At 46.0% G+C, this 14,659-nt stretch overlaps 1 protein-coding gene across 1 annotated transcript; it reads left to right on the top strand.

Annotated features, from left to right (window-relative positions):
- The first annotated feature begins 2,870 nt into the window (after positions 1 to 2,870).
- LOC124665335 lies at positions 2,871 to 7,450 on the top strand. Its single transcript, XM_047202749.1, has 5 exons — positions 2,871 to 3,045; positions 6,254 to 6,368; positions 6,463 to 6,552; positions 6,891 to 6,989; positions 7,083 to 7,450. The coding sequence occupies exons 1-5, from the start codon at positions 2,930 to 2,932 to the stop codon at positions 7,182 to 7,184; spliced, it is 522 nt and encodes a 173-aa protein (XP_047058705.1). The 5' UTR covers positions 2,871 to 2,929; the 3' UTR covers positions 7,185 to 7,450.
- Positions 7,451 to 14,659: the final 7,209 nt, after the last annotated feature.

Genomic DNA, 14,659 nt, shown 5'->3' with positions numbered 1-14,659 from the left:
CTAGGTCGTTTCAAAAGTCAAAACGTTTCACATGTTGCTTCTCTATCTATCTAAAACAGCCTTCTAAGAAAATTCCTTGGTCTTTTTGATTTGACATATGCATCAGTAGCGCAAATGGTTTGAGTTAATCAACCGGAATGCACACGACCAATATATGAAAAAACATGATGCTGATCGATTAGACTGAAAGATGCACTTTTTTTGCGGGGGAACTAGTAGCAACCAGAAAAGATGTACTGTTATGCCGATGAAAATGCATTACCTTTTACTCTCCCAGTGTCATTAACAAAGCTTCCTCGGCACTTGGTTTCCATTGTTTTTTTTTTTTTTTTTGAAACTTGGTTTCCATTGTTGAGCACAAGAGAAACGGAGGCCCATCCCAACAGTCAGCCTGCACAACAGTTGTACCGTTCGAATCACTGAAAATAATTCCTCTGAGAAGTTCTTCAAGTAGGAAAGCAAACATAAAGAGGACATTTTAAACTAGTGACAAAGGAAAGTATCATATACTAGTATCATACATACGATACTAGTTTATGATACAACACCTACAATGCATAGTATCATGAATTAGTATCATAGTTTCATAGTATTTAATGTTTTGTAGAATCTCAATGCAAATATGTGTACGTGATGTGTTTGCCACTAAAATTTCCAGTTTTACGTGCTATGATATGATATCTACCTATGATACTAGTTTCACCTCTATCCTCGTTAGTTGATGTGCCACATAAGATTTTTGTCTACATGGCATGCATGATACTATCTATGATACTCCCATTATGGGTAGTCTTAGGAGACTATTCTGAAAGTTAAACGGTACCGGACAAGGCACAAACCGTTTGAGTGCCTAACAGTTTTCAAGTAATAAATGGAGGAACAACAGCATATGCCTTTGGTCTTTCATGTTTGGACTTTGGACAAATACAGATAATGCAGTCGCATACCTCTAATCCAACTTTTTTCAGTGAGTATCTTCAACAAAGGGCGAGAGAACGGTTACTCCAGGCGGTAATCTTGTATCAAACATTCTAAGAGATAACTCAAACAGTTCTTCAAGCTCGTTGTCTACTATAGTCGATGTTTCCAAACCAAGTTCTCTGAAATATATTATAAGCATTAGGATTGTGATTCCATAGACCCCGACCCAACACTGAAACATTTTTCTGAGTGAAACATTTTCATATAATTTTTTTTTCATCGAAGGTCGTATGCAACCACAAATCACGTTTTACCGAAACATGACGCCATTTTGCAAAAAAAAAATCAAAATTCATGTTTATTCTCATTAATACTAGATGAATACATGGACATCTCAAAGGATTTTATTTTTAAAAATTTCTAAAGGCGATCCACGGACGCAGGGGAGGGAGGGGGGTGGTGGTGGTGGAAATGTTTGGGCACCACTTAGGTGCACCACTACTAAGTGGTGCTCAAACATTTCCATCACCCCATATACATAACAATGGCGCACCATGAGGCTGACCTCAGATAGCAGTGGCGCGCGCCACTGGTAAGCTTGGGTGAGGGGTAGACCATGACATATCTTTACTGGAAAATGGTGAAGAATGCATTGTGTTATACGCAAGGCACAAAAGGCCTCACGCTAACATACAGAAGAACTGATTCCCTTGAGATAGAAGGGTATTCAGATGCAGACTATGCGAGAGATGTAGATGAAAGAAAATCCACATCAGGTTATGTATTCACTCTCTCGCGGGAGGAGCTATATCGTGGAAAAGCTTTAAGCAAACTATCACGGCACCATCCACGATGGTTGCTGAGTATGTAGCATGTAATGAGGCCACAGGGCAGGCAAACAGGTTAAAGAAATTTATACCCGGGTTGAGAGTGGTAGACAACATTCAAAGACCACTCATAATGTACTGCGATAATGAACCAGCAATATTTTGTGCTCACAACAATAAATCAGGTAATGCTGCCAAACACATTAACATTAAGTATTATGTTGTGAAAGAAAGAATCCAAGATCATACCATAAGTTTAGAGCATATAAGCTCAAAGAAAATGCTTGAGGATCCGCTTACAAAAGGCTTACCACCCAGTGTGTTCAGTGAACACATAGCCGGCATGGATTTACGGAAAAACCTATAGTACCTGGATATTAAGGGCCTAGAGGAAGAATCTATTTTAAAATGGAAAGGTGTGTAGTAGTTCTTGAATCTGATGGTGTGTAACTGGCCATTATGACGAGACATGCTCTATATGCTAATCTGTGATGAAGTGGGTACCAAGAAAAGTTTGAGTCTAAGATTAAAATAAGATGAGATCAAGGGGAGAATGTTATGTTGATCTCCACGTCCTCGATCCAACGGTCGAGTAAGACCCTGTCTCGCGCCCTGATCGGGGGCGCCCAACCACGTATGGTTGGTGAGCCCCTATCGCCGGCACCATATTAAAGAGGTGGGGGGGGGGGGCACGAACGCCAAGGTTCGTACGTTGCCATCCTCCCCACCGACACAGCTAACCCTAGACCACCCGATCTGGTGAGGCGTTGTAGCGGCGGGAATCTCCACCGACATCGCTGCCATTCCTCTCGTCGCTGCCATAGCGACCTCCTCATCGGACAAGCATGACGGTATGCACCCTGCTGTTTCGCTCTTGTTCTCGTTCCCGATCACCCAAGACTTTTACTCGCTAGATCAAGCAGCTAGAGATCCTAGGTTTAACAAATGATTTCCCGAATTTCGTCTAACTCAGATTCGTCATTCAATCGTTTCAACTTCCAACCAAAATTCCCAAATCCAGGCGTCGGCACGGGGTGCGTGTCGCGGTGCGGTCGCACCAGCCCGCCCAATCGCACCGAGACAAAACGAAACCACCCGGTCGCAGCCTGCTTCACCTCCTTCGCCTCTGGTGCCACGCTGCTGCTAGTGGCCCGCCGCCGCGACCGAGGACCAGACCAAGGATGAAGGAGGCCGGACCGCCGGAATCGCAGCGAGGAAGGATCGAGCGGATGGGTGTGCTCTCCTTAGTCGGGAGGGTGCTCTTCGCCTCCATCTTCCTCCTCTCCGCCTACCACGAGTACGCCTCCCCTGCCCCCCTCCCTCCATATCTCTTGGGTCTGGCGTCTGCTCCTCCGGGACAGAATCCCGTTCAGTTTCGTCCGTTGTTAGTTGTTCATCTGGAGTAGGTGGTCTCCCGTCCGCTCCTCGTGGTGGGCTGTTGTTACTTGTTCATCTGGAGTAGGTTATAGAGAATTAGAGATGGTGCGCAATTTAATTGGAAACGCCGAGGACACTTAAATTGGCACATCTCTTTGATCAGTAGTGTTATTGCACTGCAAATTTTATTAGCGCCATTAATTAGACCCCTTTTTTGGTATTTGCCAGCAACATGATCTCTCTGAGAAACTTCATGTAGAAAAATCTTCTAAAGAGTGCCATCTTGGGAGAAAAGTGAAACAAGAGCATTGCAGGCCAACAACCATTTATTCAATTTAGCAATTCTGGACTGTAAACATGAAGGTAACTAACAATGATCTATAACTATAAGGGAGTGTGGAGGAAAGTGGCGAAAATTTTGCAATCAATATTTTGGGTAGGTTGAAAGTCTCCACTGGTCCATCAGCCTAATGAACTCACCGAAGGCCGAAAACTGGAGCTGCATCGCTATCAAAGGACAGAAGATAGCAGGGATGAGATAAGGACTGCTGAGAAAGAGGTAGTGCAGGGATCCCGTGGTGACTTCAACAAGGCACCGTCACCCATTGCACATCCTTCGCGAGTTGTCTTGCAACAGAGGGGCACCTCCATGACGCAGCGCCTTCACTTAGGCTTCCATCTCTGGCCCCAGTCAATAACTATTTAGACACATAGCCCTAGGGTTCAGGGACGAGCACCTTGGACCCACATACTATTGAGCCGAACTCTTGGCCCAGCTGCCACATGAAAAACCGACTGACAGCATGACTGCAAACATCAGGGGACAACAAGAAATTTTGAATTGCTTCCCGAAGAGTGAGTCGCAAACTTGTATTACAAAAAGGCACATGCACTGAAGAAAAGATGTTCTACATCAGCTAGAGTAGCTTTTTTAGCATCTTCGCTACAAAATATAAATTGCTTGTAGAAGAACGGACTGCACACATAAAGTAAGCTATTAGTGCACATAAATATGTCTGTTTGATAAAATAAATATCAAGACTCACGATTATGATGTTAACTAAGAATTGGTTAAGTTTAGTTTTGCAAGCTCTTCACTGCAAATTATAAAATCTAATACTGCTCTGCATTTAGGCTAGAAGAAAACTCAAGCATAGGTTCTCGCCTTCATTTCCAATACACTAAGCTGAAGCAAAGCTAAATTAATTCATAAGGCGTGATTGGTTTCAGGCTTCAGCCTAGGATGGCCTCATGTTTTCAACATGAATATGCATAAACAACCTAGGTGGTCTTCAACCCAGACAAACAGAAAGCATGAAACTCAAATGCTGGATCAAATAGTTTAATCCACCTACTACTCTAAACTGCATATCTCTGTTGCGTGTCGGCCGTCGGCACATCCGGATTGGATTGTCGTGACATTTCGTTCGCTGGGGGACAGTCCAGTGCTAGCACTGTGACTGAATCAGGAACTCGCCTCAGTTAGTTGAGGATTGTCACACCAGTTGTGGGAATGAATTTGGTGCCCTATGAGTGAATAAAAACCTGTGGTACTTTTTCTGAATAAGGATATTCAGGTAACAATCGAACATAATTTGTTATACTCAAACATTGATAAGTTGCTGAAACCAAATGTAACAAGTGGGAGAATTGAGCTGCACACCACAACTTTTTATTCCACGGTGTACATCAAATTCGTTCGTAGAACATGAATATCCACGTTCTGTAGGGCAGGGAACCGGAGTAAAATTCAGAAGAGAAAATTAACAGTATGCGCTACATTGCTAACTGAAACACTATCTTATGGACTGGCACCCAACAAACGGAGCATCACAGCAGTCCAGTCCACCTGTGCGCAAAGAGCAAGCAACAACACAAGTAGATTGACTATGGCCAGGAGGGCAATCAGTTGGGGCGGTCCATCAGCGATGCCGCCAGCAAAATCGTCGGGGAGGGTGCTCGTGGCTAGCTGGAGCGCCAGTGGTGCTGCAAGCGACGGTGTCGAGGTGGATTGCCGTGGCAGGAGCGACACAACGAGCAAGGGAGTTGAGCTGCCGGCGAGGAGGAGTGTGACCGTGGATGTCGGGGAGAGGTGCGACCGTGCGAGCACGGGCTGATCCGTGACACCGAGTGGCAGAATCGTGGCGGTGTCGACAGGCGCGCGATGCTAGAGATGGGATCGAGGAATTAGGGATTTTGTAACTTATTGGGGAAGGGTCACGTAGGATTTTTTTTCCGTTGCGACCTCCCTCTCAAACAACGACCCTCACACATTCTCTTTTGTTGAACCCAATGCCCCAAACGAACCCATTCTGAAAGGTAGACACGTAGACTGTTTTGTGGCATCACGACGGTGGAGAAGAACACAGTTCCACTCTTTATTCAATAGACTGAACGAGCTACCAGTGCTCTAGGTAGGGCCAGGTATCGTGACCTCTAGATCAACCAGAGACGAGCTCAACCCCAGGAGCTCAGTGCTTTTAGTGATTTACTGAACTTTGCTTGTTTTGTATCTTACAAAGGTATAATATTGTACTACAAACTATTGTCTTATCTCTTATATATGGATATGATGAAACACCCAACACACGAGTAAGTGTTTCTAGTCTAGATAATAAATTGCAAGTAATGTTTGATTAAGTGTCGGTTTATCTCTTGTTCATGTTCAACTACTACTCAATGTGACGGCATCAGCATGAAAATCAGAAAGAATTCTGATCAGTATGGCGTTTCATTTAAAGTATATATGTCCACGTATTTTGAAGTTGTGCTAGAGGCATTGTCCGGTGTGACGCATGTACTGATTATTACATATGTGTATGTGGCCAAATTTGCGGGTTTAAGTGGGCATGCGGATGTCGCTAAGCATACGCACATTTAAACACATGGTTTTTCCTGTAAGTTGCATTCCCAATCGTTTAACTGTCATGTACTAGTGTCGATCGATCCTAAATGTATGCCTGTACTATTCATATGTAGTAGTTTATTTGGCGGGTATAAGTGGGCAGTTAGACAGAAGTGATCAGCTGATGGGCACCTATGGGCGTTCCCAAGTTATGATGGTAGTATTATCATATCCTGGTCTGGATGCTTGCAGTTCTAATCTCCGAGCTTTATTGGCGATGCAGGGACTCTGAGTTTGGATCTGATGGTGGACCAGCAGCCAAGTATCTGGAGCCCAAGTTCAACGTCTTCGTCAAGCAGGTGTCCACCAGCACTGGAATGGCTGTGCCGCACGTCGAAGTATGAATATTTTTCCTCATCTTTCATTTTTTAAGAACCCATCCTACCTAGTTCATAGCTCTGATGGGATGCCTTCTGTTTTATTTGTTTATAGATCAAGAGCGTCATTCTCGCTACCATGTACATTAGAGTCTTTGGTGGTCTCATGTTCATACTCTACAGCTCGGTCGGAGCGTTCCTACTGGTGAGTTCGCCTTATTGCTGCTTCAGCGTGTGATTTTGGTACTTTTAGAAAGGCATGCATGTTGCATTTGACTAAATGTCTGTGTCTGTCCATTCTTGCCTGTAAATTCACCAATTCTTACATTATTGCTCTTTGAACGTGTAATCTCTGTACATTTGCTTTTGCAATATCCTGTCCTGCATCTGAAAACAAACAGGTTGTCATTATAGCTTACCCACTTAACATGCTAATATCAAATTTGATGTTGTGAAGTTGTGTAGGCAATTGATGTACTGTTGTTAGTGTTATTCCATTATTTTGTCAGCCACACGAAATATTAATGCAGCTCACTTGTGCAGCTTGTTTACCTTGTCTTCATAACCCCTGTTGTGTACGACTTCTACCACTACAAAATGGAGTCGCCGCAATTTGTTCAGCTCTTTACCCAGTTTTCACAGGTGTTTTTACGCAAATCTTGCTTAGCAGCTTTGAATTATTTCATCAAGATAGCTGTTATCAAGTGTTGTGATAACTCGGTTCTTTCTGTGCAGAACCTAGCCCTTTGCGGTGCGCTGGTCTTCTTCCTGGGGATGAAGAGCTCCATCCCAAGGAGGTACTCCAAAAGAAGGATTGTAAAGAGCAAGACAACTTGATTGAAGTCAGCTGTGATTTGTAGTAGGATTAGAAAGCTACTTACGTTAAGCTCGTCATGTTTTAGGTACACATGTCCTACTTCTGCCCATAAAATATGTGTGGGCCTACAGGATTTGATATGTAGGAATTTAAGCCGTCTAGCTTTGCTCAGTTCTGGTTTTCGGAATATATTTCAATATGTAATCACAAAACATTGTGAGTCCAAGTGACATCGGGTAGGTATTATGTGGTGTTATTTCTACCTTGCTGAAGCTCTAGAGTTCAATTTCTCTGGCGCCATCTTTTTTTGTTTATTTTTTTTCCGCTGTTTGGACCGGTGCCTCTTAAAAAAAACGGTGATACCGTTGATTTAGGTTTTTCTGGTCGAACCGTTGAACTGGTCTGGTTTTTGAAACTATGCCTCGGGGTCGGCATGGAAGTTAGAGCCGGTGTCGTGCTTGGTTGCTTGGGCGGCTACCAAGGCGATCCGTTTGGGTGTGTGGCATCGGGGTCAGCGTGGAAGGCAGAGCCGTGGCTCTTCGGTGTTGCTTTCAGTTACTATGGTGGCGAAGCCATCGACTAGTCTGGGGCACGGCTCTAGTGCTGGTGTGGAAGGCGGAACATCCTCTATGGTGTGTTCCGGGTACTTGGGCGGCGGATCCGTCTGCTAGTCTAGGGCGCGACCTCGGGGTCAACGTGTGGAGCTTGTTCAGTTCGGTGGATGCATATGGGTGGAGGTTCACGAGTTGGATCCGGGTGAAAGTCCTGTCTCCGGTGGTGGCTAGAGCCAACGGTGTCGACGCTCTTGGGCGCCGTTTCCTTCTTGGAGGTGACATTGTGGTGAAGCTCTTGTCCCTCCCCTAAGTCAACTTCGAGGGAAACCCTTGATCATTGCGATCGGACGATGGTGACATTTCAGTGCTGTTTCCCTCTTGTGGGCTTCGTCTTTGGAGTTGTGCTTCAACCGGAGTGACAAGCAGAAGATGATGGTGTTGGTGTTGTAGCTGGAGCGTGGCGGATCTGAAGTGTTGAAGGGTGGCTGCCCTGGTTGCTTGGGCAACAGAGTAGCCGGCTCGACAGGTGCGCGGCCTCGGGGCTGGTTTGGGTGTCAGAGCGATGGCTCATATGTGGTAGGGTGTCGTCTCCGGTTGCTTGGGTGACAGGGCCAGCGGCTCAGTTGGTGCATGGTCTTGGGACCGGTGTGTGGGTTGATGATGTACCGGTTTTCATTTGGTTGTTTGTAATTAATCAGACAACTTCTTCTTAATCAATGAACAGGCAAGGCCTTTGCCTCGGGTTTCAAAAAAATCATCGTTACAAATGTGATCGTCGGGGCCTAGTCGGTGATGAAAATTCAGTGGTGGTGGAATGGAGAGTCACGGTGAGAGTGTAGCTGACGGAGTGAGAGAATGCAGCTTATAAAAGGTTGTGGTACAATGCCTCCCCTACAGGAAGGAACAGAGCTTGAACACATGAAGACGACAGCTTTGGATTCCTAACCTGTGAGCATTGCCGAGCCACTGCACGTTGCACGAAAAGAACAAACTTGACTTCGAACTGGAGCTATTCATGGAAACAAGAGGCACAACGGAACACAGAATACCGAATGTACATATATATTGTTGGATGAAGTTCAACACAAGACACAGAGATAGTTGGGAATTCAAGGAATTTGGGCGCACTCAGCAGCCAAACACAAGTACACAAAGCGAACATAATAGACTTTTAACTGGAGCTATTCATGGAAACAAGAGGCGCCACGAAACATTCGCAAAAAAAAAAAAGAGGTAGCACGAAACACAGAAACACGAATGCATATATTGTTGGATGAAGTTCAACACAAGACACAAAGACATAGTTGGGACTTCTAGGAATTTGGGCGCACTCAGCAGCCAAGTACAAGTACACCGACGGACTAATCATCAATGACATGATTTCTCGGCAAGTGCTGGCAATGACATACCAACAACAGCAAACTCGTTAGAAACCCTACCATCTTCATGAATCAGCAATCTTCTTTGGCAGCGCCAAGCTAACCCTGCATCCTCCCCAGAAATATGAAAAACTGCACCAGACTGGAAACTGCGGTAATGGTGCTGATAATCTGCAAGTGTGAACAAACCAAGGTTCGAGTACTTGTCGTCTGAGCATGTCAGTTTTCAAGAGGAACCATGATATAACAAGGCTTACCGAAAACAGAGAGCCAAGTTTTCCAATAACAATTTGTGCATATGCCACTAAAAAACAGGAATCAACCGTGTTCAGGAATGATGTTAGCATCCCAAATCCATCAACTGCAATGTCAGGCTCCACCGCCACGCAGCCAAGCATCTGCAAACAGATACAATCAGATTGAGCATTAAAGCTATTATCACTGCTCCATTGGAAGATGTGGAATTCACAGAAATGACATAGTAGTACATTTTGAAGATGTGGAATCCCATTGAGCAGCACTGCTCCAATAATTGCCAGTCCAGAAATTAATATGCCAAAACCTTCATCTGCACGAAAGTTTTCACCAATTCCGTGCAGTATAGCAAATGAACCCAAAAGCAGTGATATGATGAGAAGAGACATCTGCACACAAGTTTATAACACTTAAACTAGATTCTTTATACAGTCTCAACCGAAATTTGGTGATATGAAATCATATAACTTTACCAAGTGACGCGCCTTGCGGGACCTGTCAACAGCAACCCTGTGCAGTAAGCAAAGGAACGCACAGGCTGTTCCCAAAAACAGTCCAGCCATTGCGACGAACAGTTTGTCCATGTGCTCCATCGGGTTAAGAGCAAATATGATATGACAGACTAGCATGAAGTTCACTCCAGCCCCAAGGATGAATGATCTAACAGAAAAATACCGGTTGGCTGTCTCCAGACGTGGTACGTAGCAGATTATCAAGCTACATTCAATTGGTACATACTATGTGTTAGAATCGCTTTGAGCCGATGGTGATAGACAGCATGTTGAAAATGTAAATGTCTAGGAAGAATATGACAGCCCAGCTAGAATTGCTTGGTGCAGAAAGAATAAAACTCACAATGGAACCACGTCGATGAAGATAGACAGTACATTGAACAAGTAAAGAGCTTGCTTGACCTCCTCAGCCAAAGCTTGCGCTCCAGCTCGCGGATCCATGACAAAGCTGATAGTTGAACAGGATAAGAGGAAAGAAGATTAATAACAGAGCAAACGCGGTTGCCAACTCGTGCGTCGCCGATACAACGGCCGCGCTTTCATCGCCGAGGGAACCCAGACACAGATCACGGCGTTTGTTCTCGTCCACGGGATGCTCGCCACGGGATCTTCGTCCAGCTAGCCCGGGAAGGGCTGCCTCGGCGTCAGAACCGTGGCCCGTGGCGAGCACCCCACCCACCAGGACGCCGCGAACCATGGACCGTGGCGAGCACCCCGCCCACCAGGACGCCGCGAACCGGCAACGGGATGCTCACAACGGTACACGGCTGAGTGCACTCTGATTGCCACACTGCGCGCTAACTCATGGTCCGGGGTTGGCGACGAGGCGGAGCGGGGAAGCGCCCGTGGCTGCGCCACGCCAGGCGACGAGCGCCGGGTGCGACTAGCCTCACGGTGACCGGGACAGAGCACGCGCGACGAGCGCGCGGTAGCGTAGTGTGCGAGTACCGCGTGGGTGTGCTTCCGTGGGTGTCAGTGTCACCAGCGTCGCTGCGTGCACGGGTGCCATCGCGTGGGTCTCTCTCACCGGCGTCGCCCTAGGAACGAAAAACATCACGCGGCCTTAAATCGGCGAGCTAGCTGGCTTCCTCATCGAGGTCGGCGGGACAGCGCTCGTCGCCGGACGTGGCGCAGACACGGGCGTTTCCCCGCTCTGCCTCGTCGCCAGCCGGACCATGCGCCGAGCCAACCGCGCGCTCTATCGAGATGTGCTCTTCTCGCCGGGGATGCGTTGCCTAGGCACACCGTGGCCCGTGGCGAGCACCCGGAACCACGATTCGTGGGCGGCGTGCTCGCCACAGGCCACCGCAGTGCCGAGGCAAGGCATCCCGGCGAGCTCGAGCCTCGAGGGCATCTCGGCAGAGCGCGCGCGCGGTTGGCTCGGCGCATGGTCCAGTTGGCGCCGGGGCAGAACGGGGAAGCGCCCGTGGCTGTACCACGCCCGGTGACGAGTTCCCGGCCCCCTCCGCACAAAAGCTCGGCTGCGAGCGCGCCGGTGTGCCCTACCGCGCGGGTGTGCCTAGCTACGTGGTCGTTGCCGCCCGCCGGGATATGGCCACGCGGACCAGAGTTCATACCTGCGGGTAGGTCGCCGCCTCGCCGGGGAGAGGGAGAGAGAGAGGCAAGGGTTTGGGGAGGAAGAGACCGGCTGGCTCACCGGAGAGAGGGGGTTTTTGGTGAGGAAGACGGGAGCGGGGGTGAGATGCCTTCACTTTTCTATACTTTACTTCTAACCGCCGTGTCAGGCTTTGCAACTTTTCTACAGACGGGAGAAATTCATACTAATCCTAATTTTTGTCTGCAAAATTTTGAAGTACGCATAGAACTTTGTGTATCTATTTATTATTATTATTTAATGTAATGGGTGCTTCAGATTTGGTCTGGCAATTTATAATACTCTAGCAAATATTTCTAATCCGTGTGGTTATAGGGCATCTCCACCCTTTTTTTAACATTTTACAAAAATAATTGTAACATTTTTTTGAAGTTAAACTCATTCATGCTCACGAAAATCACCATGGTGTGCTTGGAATGGGCACATTAATCTCAAAACATATTGTTAAAGAATCTCAAAACATATAGATCATGCTCTTTCGTTTTGTCTAGACAAATTTATACTGTTAGATTAGACTAGCGGCCATACTTTATTAGATAGGTTACACATTATATCACCAAAACAAATGACGAATCAAAAACATTGAGAAACCTCTAAATTTACATCAAACCACTATATATAATTCCTAGACCTGTTATCTTGGCATTCGCTTCTCAATATATCTAATCCGTGTGGATATACGCTCGCTTCAAAAAAGTAAGCATGTTGGCTATTGTAGGCCACAGTAGATGCGATTCCGCCCGCATACCGTTACCCCCCACCCACCACCACCACCGGACTGCCGGAGAGTTGCCGACGGGGAGCCCCTATGTTTGCGATGGCGGATGCAGGAAGGGTGACGAGCGAGCGAGCCTAGAAGGGAAATACCATATCGAGGCACTAATGGGAGAGCTCTAATTGAGATAATCTCGAGCGCTAAGCCTGGTGGATTTGACGCGGATTGAGCAGAAGTTGAGGATACTCAGGCAACAATGGCCACGGAGTAGGAGAGGGAGAATGTATGCGAGTAGTAGAGGAGAGGAGTTCATTCTAGCGGCACAACACAAGGTCCTTCCATGGTGGGATCCCCTCGATCCTCCATAGGTGGATCGCTACTATTCTTCTGAACGAAGCATCTTGTGAGGGTGCGTCGTTCCTTCTTTATCAGGTTCGTGTGCCACTACGATTTAGAGGGTGGAGTAGATGGCAGAATCCGGGATATATCTCCCGAATGGTGGAAAGTTGACAATAGGTAAAGGGCCCTTATCTTGTTGAGGGGGCTCATAGAAGAAGGTGAGTTTTCATACATTTGGGGGTCCTTGGTGGTAACCCACACCTCTATAGCGGTGACTAGCTTACTTCGTGTAAGTGAACATCGAGAAACATCTTAGTCTATGGGTGTCTGGTTATCTCTGTAACCGAGTTTATTTCTTTGTGACAGACATCAAGCTTGAAGTATTTATATCTTGTTTATCACTTGTGATATATCTTTATTAGTCTAGTTGTTGGGGCAGCTGGTTGAACCTAGCTTATTTAGGATTTATGCTTAAAAATTAAAAATTAATTTTATTCCGCGTTCTTTCAAGTCAACTATGAAATTGTTTTAAAACCCATATTCAACCCCTCTAGGCGACATCTCGATCTTTCACTAAGCTATGGCATGCGTGGTCGACATGCCCCGCCGGGGCGCAAGATTCGTCAGAGCACCTCACATCGAAAGTGGCGGAGGAGGCGAATCATCCATCACCTTGGTCGGTTGATGGGACATTAAGAGAGTAGAGAGTGAACGAGGGGGATCTCTCATCGGATATGGTGGACGAGGCGAATCATCCATCCGTGGAAATTTGGCCTTTTTTCTGGGCCCATAATACAATTTATATCGTATTGAATTTTTGCACCCCAATAGATTACAACATTTGAAATTTAAAACTTTGAAATTAAAATATCAAAATTGCAGAAAATAAAACCGTGCAACAAAGGACACCAATCGGCAATTTTTTTTAAAAAAAAAAACTCCGCCACTCTGCACGTGGTGGAAGAAGCCGCTCTATGCCAAAAATAGCATCGGAAGAGTATCTTCCCTTCTTTTTTGCCAAAAGGGTGATCTCTTTTGCATTTGGACTGCCATGGCGGACCTTTTTCTTTTGGAAATGAGTCAATGACATGGTGGTCAAATCCGAACTGCTTGGCTTCCCTTTTTTGCATTGTGCACGTTATTGAGTTGATTCGTTCCATTTCCTTCCACTTCTCTGATTGACGCGTCTCTTTTACTATCCTCAAATAACCGGGACTGATCGTCGTTTCATACTATACCCCAGTATACTAATTATGCTCTGGGGCTTGGACAATTCTGTGGGGCCGGTATAGGATTTGGTCATTTACAGTTTGTTACACTTTCTACTGTAGCAGGCATTAAGTGCATTTTTTTCTTTTATACTGTATTATTCTGCAGCTGATATAATTTGGAGTTGGTGCTCTCTCTCAGCGTTGGTTGATGAACCGGCCTGATCCTAGACTGCATGGGGGCCATCAGCTTGCCCTGCCTTACGTTACAAGAAAGTAACAGAAAAGGCGAACAACAGGCTACAGCTGGGCCCACCTGCACCTGCTCACCGTAGATGCGATTTCTTATGCTTCTCTTGGCGCAGCGCGTTGTATGTGATATCTTTCGTTTTGTGCAAATTTAATGGGAGGCCCGTGTTAATTCTAATTTCTAACAAATGTTTTATATATTTCATGCCATCTCGCTAACGGTGGACTTGTTTAGAACAGTCAAATAGTTTGTCTCCGTTTGCGGTGGTCTGAGGATAGAGAAGAAGCCTAGATCTGTATGCAGTTGCAGGCGATCCTAATGGCACACCACATATGGCCTCGCAATTTTAGGCAATTTTATGTCCATAGGTTTAGACGTTAAATAATTCTAGTTAAAAGGTTAAAATAATATATAATCCAAATTAGTACATCAAGATAGTTCAAAACCTTCATTGCCGCCATACCTAAAGTACACAAGAATTTAGATATAAATTAATGTGCGATTGAATCAAACATCTCGATCAAAGATCATCACCATCTTCCTCTCCAACCATGCCTACTAAGTAGGATCCATGTCGTCGGTCGAGCGGGTTGCCAGGCCTCCTCGGTCAATAGGGCAAGCTCTAGTCCCTTGCGCGTGTTGTGGCTGTTAATCTCTTCAACGGCGAG

This window comes from Lolium rigidum, chromosome 6, assembly GCF_022539505.1.
Source record: "Lolium rigidum isolate FL_2022 chromosome 6, APGP_CSIRO_Lrig_0.1, whole genome shotgun sequence".
Taxonomy (NCBI): Eukaryota; Viridiplantae; Streptophyta; class Magnoliopsida; order Poales; family Poaceae; genus Lolium; species Lolium rigidum.
This window is presented reverse-complemented; position numbering and strand designations above follow the sequence as displayed.

Coding starts and splice junctions, on each gene's coding strand:
- LOC124665335 (XM_047202749.1), top strand. CDS start 2,930: ATGAAGGAGGCCGGACCGCCGGAATCGCAGCGAGGAAGGATCGAGCGG. Junction 6,369..6,462: donor TGGCTGTGCCGCACGTCGAA/GTATGAATATTT, acceptor ATTTGTTTATAG/ATCAAGAGCGTCATTCTCGC. Junction 6,990..7,082: donor TCTTTACCCAGTTTTCACAG/GTGTTTTTACGC, acceptor CTTTCTGTGCAG/AACCTAGCCCTTTGCGGTGC.